General features: G+C 34.6%; 2 protein-coding genes across 6 annotated transcripts in view; one reads left to right on the top strand and one right to left on the bottom strand.

Moving 5' to 3' along the window:
* LOC114241023 (very long chain fatty acid elongase AAEL008004) overlaps window positions 1-12147 on the top strand; it is a 30653-nt gene extending 18506 nt beyond the window's left edge. The window contains exons 2-10 of one of the 5 annotated variants that reach the window (XM_089737076.1): window positions 342-391; window positions 4581-4649; window positions 4917-4999; window positions 5078-5185; window positions 6147-6230; window positions 8742-8798; window positions 9635-9877; window positions 9973-10125; window positions 10208-12147. In XM_089737076.1, the coding sequence (XP_089593202.1) occupies window positions 4592-4649; window positions 4917-4999; window positions 5078-5185; window positions 6147-6230; window positions 8742-8798; window positions 9635-9877; window positions 9973-10125; window positions 10208-10357 (936 nt within the window). In that variant the 5' untranslated portion in view covers window positions 342-391; window positions 4581-4591 and the 3' untranslated portion in view covers window positions 10358-12147. Of the gene's footprint in view, window positions 1-341; window positions 392-4322; window positions 4479-4580; window positions 4650-4916; window positions 5000-5077; window positions 5186-5732; window positions 5814-6146; window positions 6231-8741; window positions 8799-9634; window positions 9878-9972; window positions 10126-10207 lie in introns of those variants that run through there. The other 4 variants (XM_089737079.1, XM_089737077.1, XM_089737080.1 and 1 more) reach the window with 4 other exon arrangements.
* A 4063-nt stretch (window positions 12148-16210) lies between these two features.
* On the bottom strand, window positions 16211-19472 carry LOC114243080 (formylglycine-generating enzyme). The gene is made up of 4 exons (XM_028174442.2): window positions 18292-19472; window positions 17762-17933; window positions 17026-17185; window positions 16211-16537 (listed from the first exon to the last, which is right to left on the bottom strand). The coding sequence occupies exons 1-4, from the start codon at window positions 18812-18814 to the stop codon at window positions 16397-16399; spliced, it is 996 nt and encodes a 331-aa protein (XP_028030243.2). The 5' UTR covers window positions 18815-19472; the 3' UTR covers window positions 16211-16396.
* Window positions 19473-19485: the final 13 nt, after the last annotated feature.

Genomic DNA, 19485 nt, shown 5'->3' with positions numbered 1-19485 from the left:
TTTTGTAAATCATTTTGAATAAAATAAAGTTGATAACTTTGTAAAGTAGCTTTTTATCAATTAGAAAATCATAATAAAAAATGTATACCGGAATAATTATTGTCTTTATAACTCGAATAGAACTTAAAATTAATATTTTTATAATAAGGAACTTCGTTCCTATCCGGTGTCCCACGACATCACACATCTTTTTTAAAACATTATCTAAATAAATAGCATCAAAAATATAAATAGTTTTTGTTGAATTGTTGCTAAAAGTTCTAAGTTAGGGCTATACTTACATAATTATATATTAAACGAATGACTCAAGCACAAAATTCAGTTTCTTTTTTTGTTTTCAGAAGGAGGACAGAACTAAGACAATTGCCTCGAAAACATAAATAATATTAAGGTAAGCTACGATTCTATACATAAATTAGATACCAACATCAAATTTAATCAAATTTAATCATTTCAAATATTTGAATTCCTCTTTGGTGAAAATTCTTCACTCTAATCATTTTAGGTGTACAATAAAGAATAAAATCAGTGAAATAAATTTCGAGATCTAACATCTGGGATTATTTTATCGTGAAGATTATTATACCCCAAAAACAGCTACACCTCAAGGTAGTCTTAGATCTTTTTTCCCCTAACTATTCGCTAATAGCCTAAGGGGTATTCCGGGTTAAATAGGCTCACGGGCTTAACCTGAGAGAATTTGGTAACACTAACCCCTAGGCAGAATTCGCAGAATCTAGCACCGGATCGTAATCTCGACCCACTGAGAAGAACTAGCGAGAAAATCAGTGAATCTTGTTTGAATAAACTTAATTAAAGGGAAACAACAATTCTTATTTTTCATAAACAAAATTAAGACGGTGGTCAGCATAACATTCAAATGCTGACAAATAACACGTTAGTTTTCTACCGCCACAGTAACTTTAAAGTATTTGAAACGTGAAAATAATGAATTTATATATAGGTACAGTTTTAATTAAATCTATGACTCGCGAAAACCGAAGAAAATAAAGTCATAAATTACAAACTTTTTTTTAATTTGCAGCCCCATATTAAATAGCTTTGCGGCACCTGGTATACAATTGGTAGTTATAACATAAACGGGTGTTAGTGAACCATTCCCATAGGAACGAATTTACAGCTAGGTTATAATAGTACGGCGCGGCGATTCTTGATATTTTAAAATCGTAATAAAAATCTATCCCTGTCTGATGCCTTTTCAGTATGACAACTCGCTTCTTGTGATGCCACTGTTCCCAGTGTTGAGTTTATAAAACCTTAATTAAAGGGTTTCTATAGTTATATATTATATTATTGTAAAAAAAACGATATGAAGCGGAATAAGATGAAATTAAATGAAACGAGAATTGATGAGATGAAATAAAGTCTCAATAATAATAATAATAATAGTGGTTATTTACTGAGACTTCAGTGGATTTTTTGAATAACCCGAGAAGCCACGTCCAGCGGCTTTGTTTCATTTTCCCACATCTGTGTACTGCTTACATCTGTGTACTGCTACTACTGCACATATAGATGCTACACGGTTAATAAATACACATTAAAACTTGAAGAAATACAAGATTAACAAAATAAAACAATTCACACAACTTCGCTACAATGTTCTACTAATACTTAAAGATTTAAAAAGCATTTATTTTCACAAAACTGTATTTTTGATTTTATATAATAGAATAACCTCAATTTAAAAACAAATTGTACTCGTTGACCTTGACCTTGACTTACGGTTGCGGAGCCAAATGAGTCTGCCTCTGTCTTTTGAGTAAGAAAAATGTCGAAATTAATCAATTGTAACTACTAATTTAATACGATAATATGCGAGAGCTCGGCTCTACTACATGAGGCAAGCAGCCTGCGTCTGCCCATACCGTCAGTATCGACCTCGCAACCACACTGTCGTCGGCTCTCCTCCAACAAATTTATACACTGAAGGAACTTACAACTATGCGCAACAACAGGTGGTAAACACGTGTGTCAAACTAGAAGTAAAGCATAGTTGGTCAAGATTCACCCAGTCCTTAAGGAGAGGGTGAATATTATCTAAGCATCCTTACGACACAAATATTGGTATATTTTCGTCGTTAAACGTTTTTCGTTCGTTAAATTATTTTGTTCGTATAAGCATCACACAGGTCCGCATCGCTTGAACATATTATTTTGCTCAAACTACAACTACATTAACGTACACTTACTAATGAACAGGTAAATCTTTACTAGTTATTTTAAGTACATATTGATGAAATTTTGATACTATTTTATGCCGTTTTATAATAATAACTACAAACACATTTTTTTAAGTACATATTTGCGCCGTTATTAGGTACATTGCTACATTTTTGCATCTCGAGAAAAAGCTATTACAGTTGCAATAGAACAGTCTGCAAATTCTATACATTTTTGTTCCTAAGGCGTTTATTATTATTTACTACAAACTGTCCAAATTCCGAAATAAACAATGATCATTTAGAGCTATAACAATTGCGTTCTCGTGGAGCAATAATGACAAATACCGTTTGACGAGTCAAGGTTGATTCTCGTGAGTTATAGATGTTGATTAGTCACCTAGATAATTGATCAAGTTTTTTCTCAATAACAACGTGCTATTGATGCGCTAAATCTAAATAAGCTACCTACCTTCTATAAGTTTAAGTGTGGAACGACTATCACATTGACTGTACACATTTCTGTGGATGCGTTTCGCTTTAGTGAATTTTTCGGTGCCTACTTGATCTGAATGATTTCATTCAAATTTTGATTTGCGATTATCTTAGAGAATACACTTTTCATCATATGTTAAAATTCTATCGTAAAGTACCTTCATGAGTATACCCAATCAACAACTCAAAACAAACTACAACACTTGTTTTTTTCTCCATATCCTTTATTATATATATCCATTACACTGCAAAGTGGCCTTGATTAGGGGCCTTGATCAGAGGAAGTTATCGCCAAGCGCGTGAAACTTGTGCATCGTGTGCCTGAACCTTCAATAATGTATTTCAGAGGTACATTGTAGGTACCTATAATTTTAAGAGGCACCCATTTCTCGAACTTTATTGTATAACCGTGTTGACGCAAATTATACTATATTGTTGGTTACGTACAATCAAATCATACCCCTAAGCTCTTAGTTGTCTGATAAAGATTAGATTCCACCCTTGCTTTTAATTCATCTTTTATCAGCTTAGTTTTCTCATAGCTTATTTAAGTAAATTTCGATGATCTACGAAAACTATTGTACACCCAAAATGCATATTGTGTTCGTTATTGCCTTATGCCGGTCACTCATGCGCGCAAACATTCGTACAATGTACGAATATTTGCGCGCATGTGAAGGGCTGTCATACATTCATTCGCAAACTTAGCGGCTGTGCAAATGGGTTCGGAACTCAATTTGCGAACCCGTTTGCGCTTCCTCCCACACTTGTTTACGAATGTCTCACGAATTTCTCTTCTTTTTTAATTCACCAATATAACATTGAAGAGAAAGGGAGTTTTTAATTCTTTCCCAGGCGTCCCTTGGCCGTTAGCCATTCTGTTTTTAGAGGATTTCGTTTGAGGGTCCCATATGGTCGATTCATTTTGCAGGAGTTCAATGAACTCCATCACCTTAGTGTTGTTCCAATCCATGATTAAGGTACACTACACAGTAGACGTCACGAATTATGAAAATGGCAAAACGTCCGTTACCTTCGCAATCGTGGGCGCAACTGGTCACACGAATGTGTGGGAAACTACACGAATAATCGCGGTTCGCGTGCTTTGATGTCCGTTGAAAAACCGACACAGCTTGGAAAACCACGAATACAGCGAAAACTTTGCATAATCATTTGCAAATGTCGTACACTTGCGGATTTGCGTATTCGTGCGAATGTGAGTGACCGGTATTAGACACTAATTTTATTAATAGTCTAGACGGGAGACGAGATGCTCCCACTTGGTTTTCATTTATTACCAGAGTCCATAGATATAACAACAATGATGATTGAGGCCTCCCTCTTTAAGGCACGAAGCCGCGGTCTTAACTGCACTTTAAAAATGTCCCATCCTTCAGTCATAGGACTCCGTTACGTTCCGGTCTATTCACAAGACTCAAGTAATAAATAATTACTATGAGATGCCACGATAATTGAGCGATTGGTGTTGTCTACTGTTCTGATACTTACTAACCAAATATATTAAGTGTATAATCTATGTTACTAACTATATCAATTAGTAAGCACCGAACAGTGACTCAGTACGTCAAATCGCTACGAAACCTACAATTTTTTTTGTAATCGAAGGTGACTGGTGACAATACTGTCAACAGTGTCAACTGTCGTTGAGAACTATATCCGGATAACCTATTTTCATTTTGATTTTTGTAGTATGAAATGAAGAACTAAAATAATTTTTACTATTAATAAATGTTTAAGTTAATACAAACGAAATAGTCATACAAAGTATATATTTTTGGGGTATGCTTTATCTAATGTCATAACCGCTACCTACTTGAAACGAAAGCTGTATTTCTTGACGTTATTTTTTCAAAAAAATAATTTAAATAATTTGTTTTACAGAAGACTACAAAATGGCACTAATACTGGAATATTTAAATGATATGCACGTATTTATGGATAAATATGGAGGTAAGCTTAAACTACCCATAAACCAAACCTTATATTTGTCAGAAAAATAAAATAAAATGTTACTTCATAATTTCTTGCAATACTTCATATAACTTTCAGTTTAATGTCCTTTTGAATAAAGTTGTGATAAATTAAAATTATTTAAAACTAAATTATTACGTGCTACACACAGTTTACTTTGAAAAACCATTAGTATTCTATTTTAATGTGAAGTATCAAAGCAGTTATGTTATAGATATATTAAAACTAAAATTGTTTCTTTTTCAGACCCTCGGACTAATCCATGGTTCCTTATGAGCTCACCTTTACCCACATTAATTATATGTTTAAGTTATGTCTATCTAGTCAAGGTATTCACTAAACTAAATAATTTGTTCATTATTATGTTATATTTTTACTGATTTTTTTAATTACTGATTTTTTTGCAGGTTTTAGGGCCACAATTTATGGAAAATAGAAAACCATATGAATTAAAAAATCTTCTAATATTATATAACTTTCTCCAAGTAATATTCAGTGCATGGCTTTTCTACGAGGTAAGAATATACTGTGCATATAAATCAATGTTTGATTAATAGTAAACAATTGTTTTATGTAGACCTGTGGCCAGACATCTAACATGTATTTGAAATCTCTTCGTAATTCTCATAAAAATGTGCAAGAATATAACCTCTAATATTCTTAGATCTGGAATAATTTGTTAGATTTTTCCACATCCAAGATAAAATGACTTCAAATTTTTTTTACCATTTATTAAGGTTTACAATTTCTAATATTCCATACCTTTTTTGGCAATACTATATATATATTAGTTGGCTCTGTGAGCTAATAAGCAATTCTTCATATTTTGTAAATTAGTACCTACCAAATTATAATTCCAAATTGATTTTTATAAAATGCTTTCTTCTGTATTACTGTATTTTGGTGAGAACTTGATACTTGCAAAGCCTTGTCTATTTCTGTTGGCTAAAATTGTAAACAGAAATGTGTTTGGTTTATTTTATTTATTAGTAGTGAGCAAAATTTGTCGTATATAATATTTTAAATTGATTTTGATACATTTTTTTAATATGCTCTATTTAGAGTATGATGGGGGGCTGGCTGTTTCATTACAGCTTAAAATGCCAACCTGTGGACTACACAGACAATCCTGTAGCTATTAGAGTAAGTTTTGAACACATGGGATGTATTTGCCCTGCATCAAGATATGCCACTAACCCTCATGTGTATATACAAACAAAGATCATATAATTTGCAGGAATATCACATACAAACTGTAAATAGCTTAGGGTAAAAATGGTTCTATATTAGTTACAGTTTGGGTAATAAATTAATACCTATTTAGTTATTTTGTATTATTACTAACACTACAGGAAGTTGCATAGTATCCTAAATTGTAGGTAGATACCATTAACATAGATTTAAAGTATGAAAATACTCAACAACTAATTGTAGCAACCAATGTATATAAGGGCCTGGTGTTGGCAATTGTTTCAGATTGGGGCCGCGGGCTGGTTCACAGGCAGGTATAACTTTCAATGTCAGCCGGTCGACCACTCGAAACATCCACAAACAATGAGGGTGAATTATCACTTTCGTTACTTTATGTTTACCTCAGCACCTTATTACACTAATTGATCAAGCATTATAAGCAAACATTCATAGATCAAGTCAACGCTAATAACTTTGTTCAGAAATAGTTATTAATTATGAATTAAATGAAAACTTAGAACAAACATCTTAAAGTACAACCAAAAAACAAAATAATCTTGTTACAAATAAATCATATATACGTACATTTATTTCCACCTTCCAAACGTTTTATTGGCAGTGCCCGGTTGCTGGCTCATGACACATCCACCTACCTACCGCATTTGCAGTTCTTAAAATAAAATAGGCTTGAGAGAAGAAACAAACTAAATTTCACAATCGCAGCATAACAATATTCTTTTCCCTATTTAATTGACATGCTTGGTTATACCCCTCTTGCTAATCTGCCAATGTAAAAATCTATATCATTTCTGCTGCCCTTACAAAAAGTGACCACATAAACTCACATATTTAACAAAATTACACTTCATCTTATGTTATGTATCATATACTTGAAGTATTATTCAAATAAAGTTATTAGCGTAGAACAATATCAATTATATCCCGAAATAGATAACTACCCTCATACATACTGAATTATCTATCGGCACAACATTTCGAAAAACTTGCCATATTCAGAACTTATCGGGAAAATAATACGAGACCTGTACTGATATGACCTGGCCCGTCGATCTTGATGTAATTTAAGTCATCTTGCTCAAAAACATATCTCATGGCATCGGATTCATTATCAGATCATCTTTAGCTATCATCTCTTCATATCGGCATTCCGATACCGCAATCCTACAATAGAATATTTGATTGTATTATAGAAATCATTATAAACTGTTCTCTCACAACAAAAAATCACAAACAAAATCTTTGAAACTTAATAAATTAAATGGATTAGTTACTAAATACCAGTTAAATTAAATCCGTCAAATCGCAGAAGGTCACAAGTTTTAGACAATCTATTTATAACGTTTGTTTGATTAGTACATTTCTAATACTGAAGGATCTAATTGTTCTGTTCATTGCTCTCTAACTAGGCTGTCATCCCAATGTTAAGTGGTTGCGGGAATCCTTAGACCTTGAACCACAAGGCCAGTCTCATTTACCTTTCCAGATAGTCCTTCAAACCGCATGAATTGCCTTGCCGTAGATATATGTAAAGTAAGGCCAACCAGACGAGATAAAAAATGTAAACAAAGTTTCAGGAGTAAAAAACATTTTTATTTAAATAAATTATTACAAAGTTCGAATTTTAATCGCTGTCATCTGTACTAGACAAAGATGATTCGTCGGAAGAGTCCGAGTCAGCTGTGTTTATGATAAAACTATCTATTGTATTATTATGGTAGTGGTTCAAATACAAATGAATTAATAAATTATGGTAGTGGTTCAAATACAAATGAATTAATAAATTAACTTACCTTTTGACGCTTTTTGCGTGGTGAATTTGTTTTAGAGCCGCCAGGCTGTGATTCCATAATTAAAATCAACAACTAAGTCTAACTAACTAAAAATAAAGTCAATTAATAAACTCGGTACAGCGAACGTCTCATACAAAAAGTTGCTACCAAAATGCACTTTTCATATATTTTTTATTCTTAGATGTATAGACGAAGCTCACCGCCCAATTGATATTAAGTTGTTACGGGAGACCGTAGGGCACCATAACGCAAACGCGGCTGCCTACCACCTTAACGCTTTTTAATTTATTAATGGACCTTAATATTTGTATGTGATTTATTGCGTGTTTAATTAATTTATAAGATGGAACAGTTTTTGCGCTTTAATAATAAAGAGTGGAAGATTATAATTAAGATAAGATAAGAAACCGACTAAATAATATATCTTCTCACATTAATACAAACTATCATATTAAAAAATACATTAATCATTAACCAGTATTTTTTTTTACTTTTACTGAATCCATTCATAGTAACATGCATAGCTACGCATTAACATAAAAGTTATTGCTTCTTATGAATTCATGTTTTTATTATATCTTTAGAATTAGATAAGGCATTTTTTTTCTCGAATGCGAATTAGCGTCAACAATCGTTAACAGTTCGACTCAAAGGAATGTTCCATTTAAATAGTACTTTCTGTCTGACTATCCTGAATCTAGGCACGTTTTTATAAAAGAGTTAACCGTAAAAAGGTAATCTCACATGACAATATCATACACTTGTATACGATAGTCTTGTGGTCGCATTCTAACGATTGTATTTAAGAAACTCGTTGAGTATATCAACCTTAATTGTATCTAGGTAATCATAATCTATGATATTAAATAGTCAATCAAAACGTAAGCTATTTAGCGTAAAATTAAAACTAAAAATAATGGCTGTACATAATTTAAATACAACTCTATTGAAAGCTTGGAAATGGGAATTTATAACAGTGTAAAAATGAATGTTTCTTTTAGAATAGGCACTAATAAAATAAACCAATGAATATTTTATGATACTTATATTACTTTAATATCGTTAACAGATGGTACATGCGTGTTGGTGGTATTATTTCTCAAAGTTCACGGAGTTTTTTGATACGGTAAGATGATGATTAAATAAGTCTCTTTTTTTAAATCCAAAACTCCTTTTTCAAGAAACTTCAATTAAAGTCATGTTTCACTGTTTCTAAAAACGTTGGATAACTCGAATTTCTTACAATATTAATGAATTTATTTATTCTATCATTATTTCTATTTATTCTATCTGATCAATTCATGATTTTAAAAATATTGAATTAATTCATGAACTTCATTTTTAAATTTTGAAAACTAAGTATTAAAATTAATAATTGGTTTTCATTATTACTAAATAATTACACGTCATTTCGGAACCTCCAGATCCACCCTCGGTACTTTTAATTATTCCAAGCACCAATCACCGAACTTGTCGAGTGCAACGAAGGATTCCAACTTAACTCACAAGCACAACTGATCTGATTTTGATCCATACAGTGAGCACAGCCCTTGCTAAGGCAATTTTTTTTTTTTTTTTTATTGCTTTGATGAATGGACAAGCTCACGCCCACCTGGTGGTTACTGGAGCCCATAGACTTCTACAACGTAAATGCCGATACCCACCTTGAGATATGAGTTCTAAGGTCTTAGTATAGTTACAATGACTGCCTCACCCTTCAAACCGAAACGCATTACTGCTTCACGGCAGAAATAGGCAGGGTGGTGGTACCTACCCGTGCGGACTCACAAGACGTCCTACCACCAGTAACGAAGATGTTTGCAAAGGCTCAGACTGAGTCCCGTGAGTTCGTCTTCACACTCGTTGTAGGTAGAATAGTCCCTTGAGGTTTCTGGCGGTAGGTAGGCTAAAAAACTAAAGTGCCTATTAACGGAATTATAATTCTACACAATGCCATTACAGATCTTCTTTGTGCTGAGAAAGAAATTTGATCATGTATCAACATTGCACGTGATCCACCACGGAGTGATGCCCATGTCCGTTTGGTTCGGAGTGAAATTCACGCCAGGCGGACACTCTACGTTCTTCGGACTCCTCAATACGTTTGTACACATCGTCATGTATACCTACTACATGCTAGCAGCTATGGGCCCTCACATGAGGAAATATCTATGGTGGAAGAAATATTTGACAACTCTGCAAATGGTGAGATCATCAAATCGGTCATATTTATCTTTTTGTAGTTGAAAACCATGTGATTAAAGAAACGAAGAAAATAATGTTCGTAAATTTTATCACAGGTGCAATTCGTCGGCATCATGGTACATGCATTCCAGTTGTTGTTCATCGAATGCGACTACCCTCGTGCATTCGTTTGGTGGATAGGAATGCACGCGGTCATGTTTTTCTTCCTATTCAAGGACTTCTACGACCAATCTTACTCTAAACCTAAGGTACAGTACAGTTTAACTAATTCTATTGTATGACTTTTTCTCCATCAATCAATCAATCGAATCAAATCAATTGTTCATACAGGTGCGCGCCAAGTCTCCGCAGCCGGAACTGGAGACGACCGAGATCAAAGAGCTGACCTACCAGAACGGTTCGCTAAAGAACGGATTCAACAAAATTCACACGAACGGCACGATGCCGCGCGCCCGCACCGTTCTGCCGGCCGGCAACTGACGCCGCGCCACCGCCCTCTTAAAGCTAGGGTCTGTCGATCGGATCGCACAACGCTGCGGTGTGCGTTGCGCGGTGTCGGACACTTAACCGGTCTGTTTTCCGTCAGCCATGTGAGACACAGCGTAACGCGTTCTGCAGTACTGTGCGTTCCAATCGACGGATAAAAGTCTTAGCATTCCGTAGTAGACTGTGATTCGTAACCTGGTTGTCGCGGGACGTAACGTGCGGACTCTTGGGGCCGCGGCCTCCGCTTCCGTAGCCCTAGAGGTGTAGTCTTAAATGTGATTTATCTAGTGTACATATGGTTAAGTGGTGACGAAAATGTAAATTTTGTTTTGTCAATGTTAAAGTTGGCCGGACGTGACCGGCGGTGCGACGACGGTCCGTTTGGATTGTTGCCTATCCGGAAGCTCCTAAGATAAGACGAATCGTTTGTTCGTTTTCGTGAGAGGTGCTTCTGTTTTACCATTGTTACAAACTAAATATTGATAAGCTTGTAAATAAACGGTAATTGGAATATTAGTTAGGAGAAAATATTTTTTTGATGGCTATTGTTAAGTTACTTACAGTCTACACGCTGAGAGAATTGTAATATTTTAAATATTACAATAATCCAGTTACTTATAGTGTCAATACAATATGTATATAATACCTAATGAAGCAGTATGTACCTATACCGTTATATTAACTATAATTTTATTTTAAGGCAACCTGCCTCTGTCGTGTTATATTATAACACTAAATTGTTAAATGACATTATTATTTTTATTGGTTGCAAAATTTTCTATTTGTATCTCAATTACAGTTACTGTATTTTATTTTGTAGAATCCATCCTAGTTTTAATTTGCAATGACTGGTTGTGTTGGTTATTTATTTTTTTAAATTAACTTTTATTTATGAATATCAAGTGTATGTTACGGTTATAGTGATGAATTGAACAATAATTACTGATGATTATGAATATTCAATACCTACTAATAATATACACGGTTTAAAGTGATCATTTTATCTCATTTACTTTTTTAATAAAACTAAAATCCTTGTTTTATTTTCTGCTTACGTTTAATTGAGAGCAATCATCTCGGAAGTTGAGATCTGATTGAGAGTTGTTGCCTTATTATTGAAGTAGTACTTATCTACACAGATTATTTAATACCCTAAAACAAAAAAAACACGATTCCATATAATTTTTCACAGCCCCAAATCCGTGTAGTTGCAGAATTAAAATAAGATTTGTTGGGCTCCATAACATTTTCTTAATATGTCAAACTTATCTAAAAGAAATTGTAAAAATATGAAATTCATTTTATTTTTATACCATAACAGATGTACCAAAAGTTGATAAAAGCTCATGCGGACTCATGTCCGTGCAAACTAAGCAGAACTTAAATTATAATTGCGAACCTGCCTATTTATCAAAATCGGAAAAATTATTCTTTCGTGTCATACTAAAAACTATGATATTATAAACATTAGTAAAACTTTAAAGATTATTATTAATATTGCCGCATCTTTCACTCTAACCGTGACATCATTAAGATCAAATCGATGACGGGTTATAATGGTAGCTATTGACGAACTTCCTTATTTTTAGTCTTCCTTTTTTTTGTACTTAGCAAAATTTTTAAGGTGCTTTTAATAACTCCAAACAAAATTTCTGCTTATTTAAGCAGTTGGTTATAAACTGAAACTCGCCATTTGTAAATATAAATTTTGTTTCATAAACCATGAAAATCAGTTTATGTAATTTTTATACAAAAATTATCAATTAAATATATAATAAAATTAACATTCGTTTTAATAGTTTAACTAGTGCATGATTATTGAATTCACATTCCTTGTCACATAATTGTAAACTTAGTCGTGGAGATAATTTATTAGTGTTATTTGCAAAGTAAAACTAGAATTTATTTGAAAATCTTCTAGCATAATGAGTGATTTGGGTCATAGTAATTTGTCTAAATAATAAATTCTGGTGTGGCCTGTAAATAGCTACACCGCTGCACCGATGCGGTTGGAAAATGTTTTCAAACTTAGGCGATCCGATGCGCAGGCGCTAGCGTTATTTTGGTGGCGCGGTAACCGCTTGAATCAGAGAATTCAAAACTCGTAACCCACCTGATGTTCTCCAACTTCTTGTCCTCTCCAACGGTTGGAGAGGACAAGGACTCCTAAATTGTTTTTCAGCGAAGAACGAAGCGCGAGCACTTCACAATTTTAATTGTAGTAAGTCTTGATATGAGACGGTAGCAGTTGAAAAAAGCGGGCAACGTTTAGATTTAAATATTTTTAGTATTTTCTTGTTTCCGCGAGTCATTGACATATTTGACGACTTTCACGGTTACGACTGACCTTTAGTCGACCTTGAAAACTATAAAGTAAGCATTCGAAACGTTGGAAATATTAATATAGCAATTAAAAACGCCAGATTTAACCGTAAGAGTAGTTTTGATTATTAATTTGTTTTATTAAGTAGTGTGCAGAGAAGCGGGAATGCGAATAGTTTGCGCGAGTTACAAATTTAAAATTACGTTCTTTAGTTATGCATTATTTGAAAAACAAGGAGTATTCTTTGGACCCCAAAGGGGTGGCGTCATAATGTTTAGTCATATATATTATCTGTGTTCAAGATAAGAAAGTCCTCAAAATTTTTTTTTATTGCTTAGTTGGGTGGACGGGCTCACAGCCCGCCTGGTGTTAAGTGGTTACTGGAGCCCATAGACATCTACAACGTAAATGCGCCACCCACCTTGAGATATAAGTTCTAACTTCTAAGGTCTAGTATAGTTACAACAGCTGCCCCACCCTTCAAACTGAACGCATTACTGCTTCACGGCAGAAATAAGCAGGGTGGTGGTACCGTTGTAACCAAGTAACAATTTTAATTAACCAATTTTGAAGTACTGCTAACAAATTTTTAAAAATTATTACAACACAAATCTACTCCATCATTTAGGTACCGTTCTGTTAAACAAAAGTTCGTCCATGAGTTGGCGAGCCTTGGCCAAAATTTGTTGCGGTGGTTATTTAATTTATAAATTTTAAATTACCGATATTTATCGGTAATTTAAAATTTAATATTATTTATTAGTTTAAAGCTTAAAATATAACTTAAACTTCATGTGCTTACCGAAAGTAGTAAGAAGAAGAGTAGAAAGTAGTCGCTTTTCGGGCATTATTTTTGCAGCTTTTGAATACACACTGCGGCATTGTGAGACGGGTTGACACTGGCTGTGTCTGAAGAGAACTAAACAAAATAAGAGCTCACATCTCAAGTGAGCTGTTAATTTACGAGACGGATTTTTGCACCGACCCGAAATCTAGTTGCTATTGTTGATCGAAGCGGCGCACGCTTTTTTTTCCCCTACCTGTGCTGATAGCCTAGAGAGGCTATTTCAGCGTAACCTTAACTAGTAGGTGAGCTCAGGGGGCTCAAACCCATATACACTAAAAAAATAGAACACTCATCTCAGACACAGCCCACTGAGTTTCTCGCCGGATCTTCTCAGTGGGTCGCGTTTCCGATCCGGTGGTAGATTCTGCGAAGCACGGCTCTTGCTAGGGTTCGTGTTAGCAACGTCATCAGGTTTGAGCCCCGTGAGCTCACCTACAAAAGTTAGGGTTACGCTGATATAGCCTCTCAAGGCTCTCAGCTTAGGCAGGAAAAAAAAAAATAACACTCAATTAAGAAAAATAGTATTATTATTCGCCAATAGATGTCGGGAAGAGTTGATTATTAAAAACACGAATAAAACATTTTCTGAAAATAAATCGTGACTAGATCGATTTATCGCCCCCGAAATTCCCTGTATACTAAATTTTATGAAAATCGTTGGAGCCGTTTCCGAGATTCAGATTGTATATAACTAGTCAGGTCATAAGTATTGTCACACAGTAAAAACTTTTCTTTTAGAATGCTGGCCACAAAAAAGTTTATTGAATTCGAATTTCGAATTGTTCATGAAAATAAAAATATATATACTTTTATAATTTTACTCATTTTTAAATATGGAGTGGACGCTTAAAGAAGACCGTGTTGCAGTTATTGCGTTGCATCGTTGCGGTTACGCGCCAATTCAATTTTTTAACATACTGAAAAATTTGAATATAACCAAAAGATTCGTTTATCGTACCATCAAACGATACAATGAGGACTCTAGTGTAGATGACAGGTCAAGAAGTGGTCGCCCTCGGTCTGTTAGGACTCCAGCAGTGATAAAAGCTGTGAAGGCGCGAGTTCAAAGAAATCCCAAACGTAAGCAGAAACTGTTGGCCCTTCAGATGGGGTTAAGCAGAACCACGGTGAAAAGGGTGTTAAATGAAGACTTAGGGCTTCGGGCATATCGAAGAAAAACAGGACATCGTTTGAATGCTCGTCTAATGGACCTGAGACTGAAGAGATGCCGCGCTTTGTTGAAGCGGTACGCGGGACAAAAATATCGGGAAATTCTTTTTTCGGATGAAAACATTTTTACCGTAGAAGAGAGCTACAACAAACAAAATGATAAGGTGTACGCACACAGTAGTGAAGAAGCGAGGAACCGTATTTCGCGTATCCAACGAGGTCATTTTCCATCCTCGCTCATGGTATGGTTGGGAGTTTCTTATTGAGGCTTAACAGAGGTACATTTTTGTGAGAAAGGTGTAAAAACGAATGCAGTTGTGTATCAAAATACAGTCCTGACGAACCTTGTGGAACCTGTTTCTCATACCATGTTCAATAACAGGCACTGGGTATTCCAACAAGATTCGGAGCGAGCTCATAGAGCGAAGAGCACACAAGACTGGCTGGCGGCGCGTGAAATCGACTTCATCCGGCACGAAGACTGGCCCTCCTGTAGTCCAGATTTGAATACGTTAGATTACAAGATATGGCAACACTTTGAGGAAAAGGCGTGCTCAAAGCCTCATCCCAATTTGGAGTCACTCAAGACATCCTTGACTAAGGCAGCCGCCGATATTGACATGGACCTCGTTCGTGCTGCGATAGACGACTGGCCGCGCAGATTGAAGGCCTGTATTCAAAATCACGGAGGTCATTTTGAAAAACTTTAGTGTCATAAGAATCTATGTTTTGTTAAGTTCATTTTGGTATATGAATGGTTACATAATGAATAAACTTGTTTCAGTTATTTTACATTAAACATGTGACAGAATTTATACACTGACTAGGTATATTAAATTTTTTTTTTTTTTTATTGCTTAGATGAATGGACGAGCTCACAGCCCACCTGATGTTAAGTGGTTACTGGAGCCCATAGACATCTACAACGTAAATGCGCCACCCACCTCGAGATATAAGTTTTAAGGTCTCAGTAAGTTACAACGGCTACCCCCACCCTTCCAATCGAAACGCATTGCTGCTTCACGGCGGAAATAGGCGGGGTGGTGGTACCTACCCGTGTGGACTCCCAAGAGGTCCTACCACCAGTGATTACGCGATTTATAATTTTGCGGGTTTTTTTATTTTTATTACACGATGTTATTCCTTCACCGTGGAAGTCAATCGTGAACATTTGTTGAGTACATATTTCATTAGAAAAATTGGTACCCGCCTGCGGCATTCGAACACCGGTGCATCGCTACATACGAATGCACCCGACGTTTTATCCTTTAGGCCACGACGACTACATTAATATACAAGAATTGCTCGTTTAAAGGTATAAGATTAGGACTATCTTTCATATACTTGTCTTTTAAAAAATTCATGGTTTTAGTCAAATGTAGACCTAAATTGGAACTACTTTTAGCTTATAAAAAAAATTTATATTATTTTTGCTTTTGCTTTAGTATAGATCATGTTGGTACATAAAAAGTTAAAAATGAATTAAAATTAAAATACTACCTACGAATTTCAATTAATAACATTTATTAAAGTCTTTCATGATACAAATTATCCTAGAAAATGTCACAATTGAAATGTTAAAACAAAAATATATAAAAATAACAAAATGAACAGGTTGATTTAACTTTTATTTATTAAGTACCTTTGTATTATTATATGTTACTATTATCTTAACTTAAAAAATAATACATAATTAAATTGATTTAGCACACCGAAATCCTAAATTCCCTGCTGAACTATCTAGAGTGTTATGTGATCGTGCTGAACATCTATATCGGTAACAATAGGAATGGTGGCATAAATACGAACCACCTTTTTTCACCTTCTCTTTGGGCTGAAATATAAAAATACAGTTTTACCAGTTGTATGTCATCACATAGACATCAATAATTATTTCAAGAAATATACCCCTTTAGCATTCAGCCCATTACCACCGCAGTGTGGATATTTATTGTGTTGATGGTTGAACAAACTCAGATGTATCAAGTTTTTTTATTTAAAATTATACAAAACATTATCTAAAAGAAATTTCCCAATATATATTAGTTTCTTTGAGGTTCTTAAGAGAATATTGTGTATTTTACATTGCTTGCTACACATCAATATGCAGAATTAATGTGTACCAAGTTGATTTTACATACCAAACATTGAAAACTCTTTTTACTTCTAAAGGAGTTTTCACAATTTTTCTAGCGCCAACATCAGAAAAAGTAACTTTGTATCTGCCTATTCAGTCACATGTTGCATATAACCAATTTCATAACTTTCAATAAAACCTTATCTAATTGTTTTGACATTTGACTGTACTTATAATTCACTTACATCATCTTCAGTCCATGCATCTTCTGTCCATTCCCAAACATTTCCAGCCATGTTATGAAGACCAAAATCGTTTTGAGGAAATAATTGTACAGGGTTTGTACCAACAAAGTTATCTTTGGCAGAGTTATGATGTGGAAAGGTTCCTTGCCAAATATTTGCCCTGAGGGGAAAAAAGTTTGTACAACAAAACAGAACAAAGAAGAGAAACATATTATTATAATATATTAGATACAAAGTTTGGTGGATTTGCTTTAAATCATCTTCTTATTCTTGCCCTTAGCTCACTTTATGTGGGGCCAGTTTTGATGAATTTGTTTTAAATGTAAAAACATATTTATTGTATAGATCGGTGGTGAGCTTACTGCCTTGCTGTTGCTCTTAAATGGTACACAAGGTGAGTCTTAATAGAATTGTTGCTGCTGCTGCACCAACTTCTACACAAAGAACTCGGCAAACAAACTGAGAGAATGGTACCCATGCAGGCTTAAAATATGCCCTACTAGTAATTTTTTGAGGCTCTAATAAAACTTTTAAGCTGAATAGTAACACTCTTAGAAACTCTCTATTTTTTTTATTGCCATTGTATGTAGGTGGCCACTTCATGGTGTGTAGTCGCCATCACTTATGGATATCAGCAATGCCAGAGAACAGCAAAGCAGCTGCCTACAAAATACTGCCCTTTAACATAAAATTATTAATTATTATAATATATTATTATTTAATTAATTAACTCTACTTGTATTGTCGTTCTGGGAAAAGCTTATTTCCCCAAGGATACTTAATGTCTTGATGTCCACCTCTACATGCTGCTTCCCATTCTATTTCAGTAGGTAGTCTTGCCCCTCTCCACTTACAATAGGCTTTCGCATCATTCCAGGATACATGTATAACTGGGTGATCCATTACATCTAAACACAGAATATTGTTTAAAATGTATCACAATCATCATCATCATTGACGTTGTTAATAATATCAACTTCATCATCATTGCATGTAAGTCTACTGTTACTTATAAGACTCCTAATACTTACAGTTGATGTCAGTCTAAATCATATTTTCACATGTTATCATGTGATTGGATAGATTTCGTAAGATCCCTCCCACACCAGATATAATATAGGGACTTATGATTTGCAAGGAATTGCAATAATATTGTATTAGGTTGCAATGTTATTATTCATGGTGGAGACAACAGAATACCTATTTATGAACTAGGTACAAGCAATAATTCCTCTTAACATGTATATTTTTACATTAATAAATTACCTGTTATACTAGAATCGGGTCCAAAAGGATGGTTCCAATTGGCACCAAACACTTTGTACCACCAAGTAGCTTGGGCAACTCGAAAATCTTTGATTTTTTCTTTAAAGGTATTATTCAGAAAAAGTGCAAACACAAAACTGTCTCCAAAAATATCTGCCTCAGTCTTATAATTTGTAACTCTAGTAAAGTGTTTAAAATCCTGATTTGATACTTCATACTTATCCAAAAAAAAACTTTTAACTTTGACAATTCGCTTTGGTCCTTCATTATCATTTTCAATTACAATGTCATCAGTTCCATATTGGTATTCCCCACCCGGCACTAATACCATCATTTCGTTAGACCACTGTTCATCTTCAACTTTATCACTTATATTTTCAACAGAGCATTGTTCATTGTTATTGCCTGAATATAAATTATTTCGGTCCTTTTCTCCATTTCTATTCACACTGCAGCCACAATCACTTCCGACCAAAGGAAATATAATTTGTATAAACCAAACAAGGCATCTAAATAAATGCATATTTATAATTCAATAACAAGACCTAATTTAAAACTTGGAGCCGTTTAAGTTAAAGGAGTTGCACCTTTCATTTGTGCAATACTGAAGAAAAACAGGCAAGATGAAAGTAATAATCCACTTTTCAGATAGGTATAATACTAGCGTGAAATGTCATGAATTGTTTTGTAAATATGCGAAAGAGTCGCTGACCGCTGTTCCTTGGAGTAGGCACTAGATATGTGTCGTTCGCGAACGAATCAAACGACCCGGGTCTCAAAATCCGCCCGAACGATAGGGTCACTTCCAAAAATATGAGTCGTTCTCTAAATCGACTCGTTTAACAAAACCTACGAATCAGAAGAAAAGAACCATACGACAGTCATTCGGGTCATTTCGGGTTGCCGGGTCTCGACCCGCGCTCGTCGGTTAGTCGTTCGTTGTTGCATAATGACGCGTAACGTATTTGAATTGTTTTAATCTCACGTAAACAATCGAACTATAACAGTTCCTTTAAAATGTTATTCAATACTAAACTTTATACAGCCAGTGACCTGATAACATTAATTACGTCATAAATTGATGTGATAAACGGTAATCCAAACGTTCGACTGAACGGGTCGTACGAACCGGATTATTTTGCCAACAGGTCAATATTGATCTGAATCTCTAAAATTGAACGAACGACACATATC

The sequence above is a fragment of the Bombyx mandarina genome, chromosome 22, assembly GCF_030267445.1.
Source record: "Bombyx mandarina strain Sakado chromosome 22, ASM3026744v2".
Taxonomy (NCBI): domain Eukaryota; kingdom Metazoa; phylum Arthropoda; class Insecta; order Lepidoptera; family Bombycidae; genus Bombyx; species Bombyx mandarina.
The sequence above is the reverse complement of the archived record's forward strand: the minus strand, read 5'-3'. Positions and strand labels throughout refer to the sequence as shown.

Excerpts from the sequence above, each read along its gene's own strand:
- LOC114243080 (XM_028174442.2), bottom strand. The coding sequence starts at position 18,814 with ATGCATTTATTTAGATGCCTTGTTTGGTTTATACAAATTATATTTCCT. Across the intron at positions 17,186-17,761 it reads TTCCCAGAACGACAATACAA|GGCAAATATTTGGCAAGGAA; the intron begins GTAGAGTTAATT and ends TTTTCCCCTCAG. Across the intron at positions 16,538-17,025 it reads ATGCATGGACTGAAGATGAT|CCCAAAGAGAAGGTGAAAAA; the intron begins GTAAGTGAATTA and ends TTTATATTTCAG.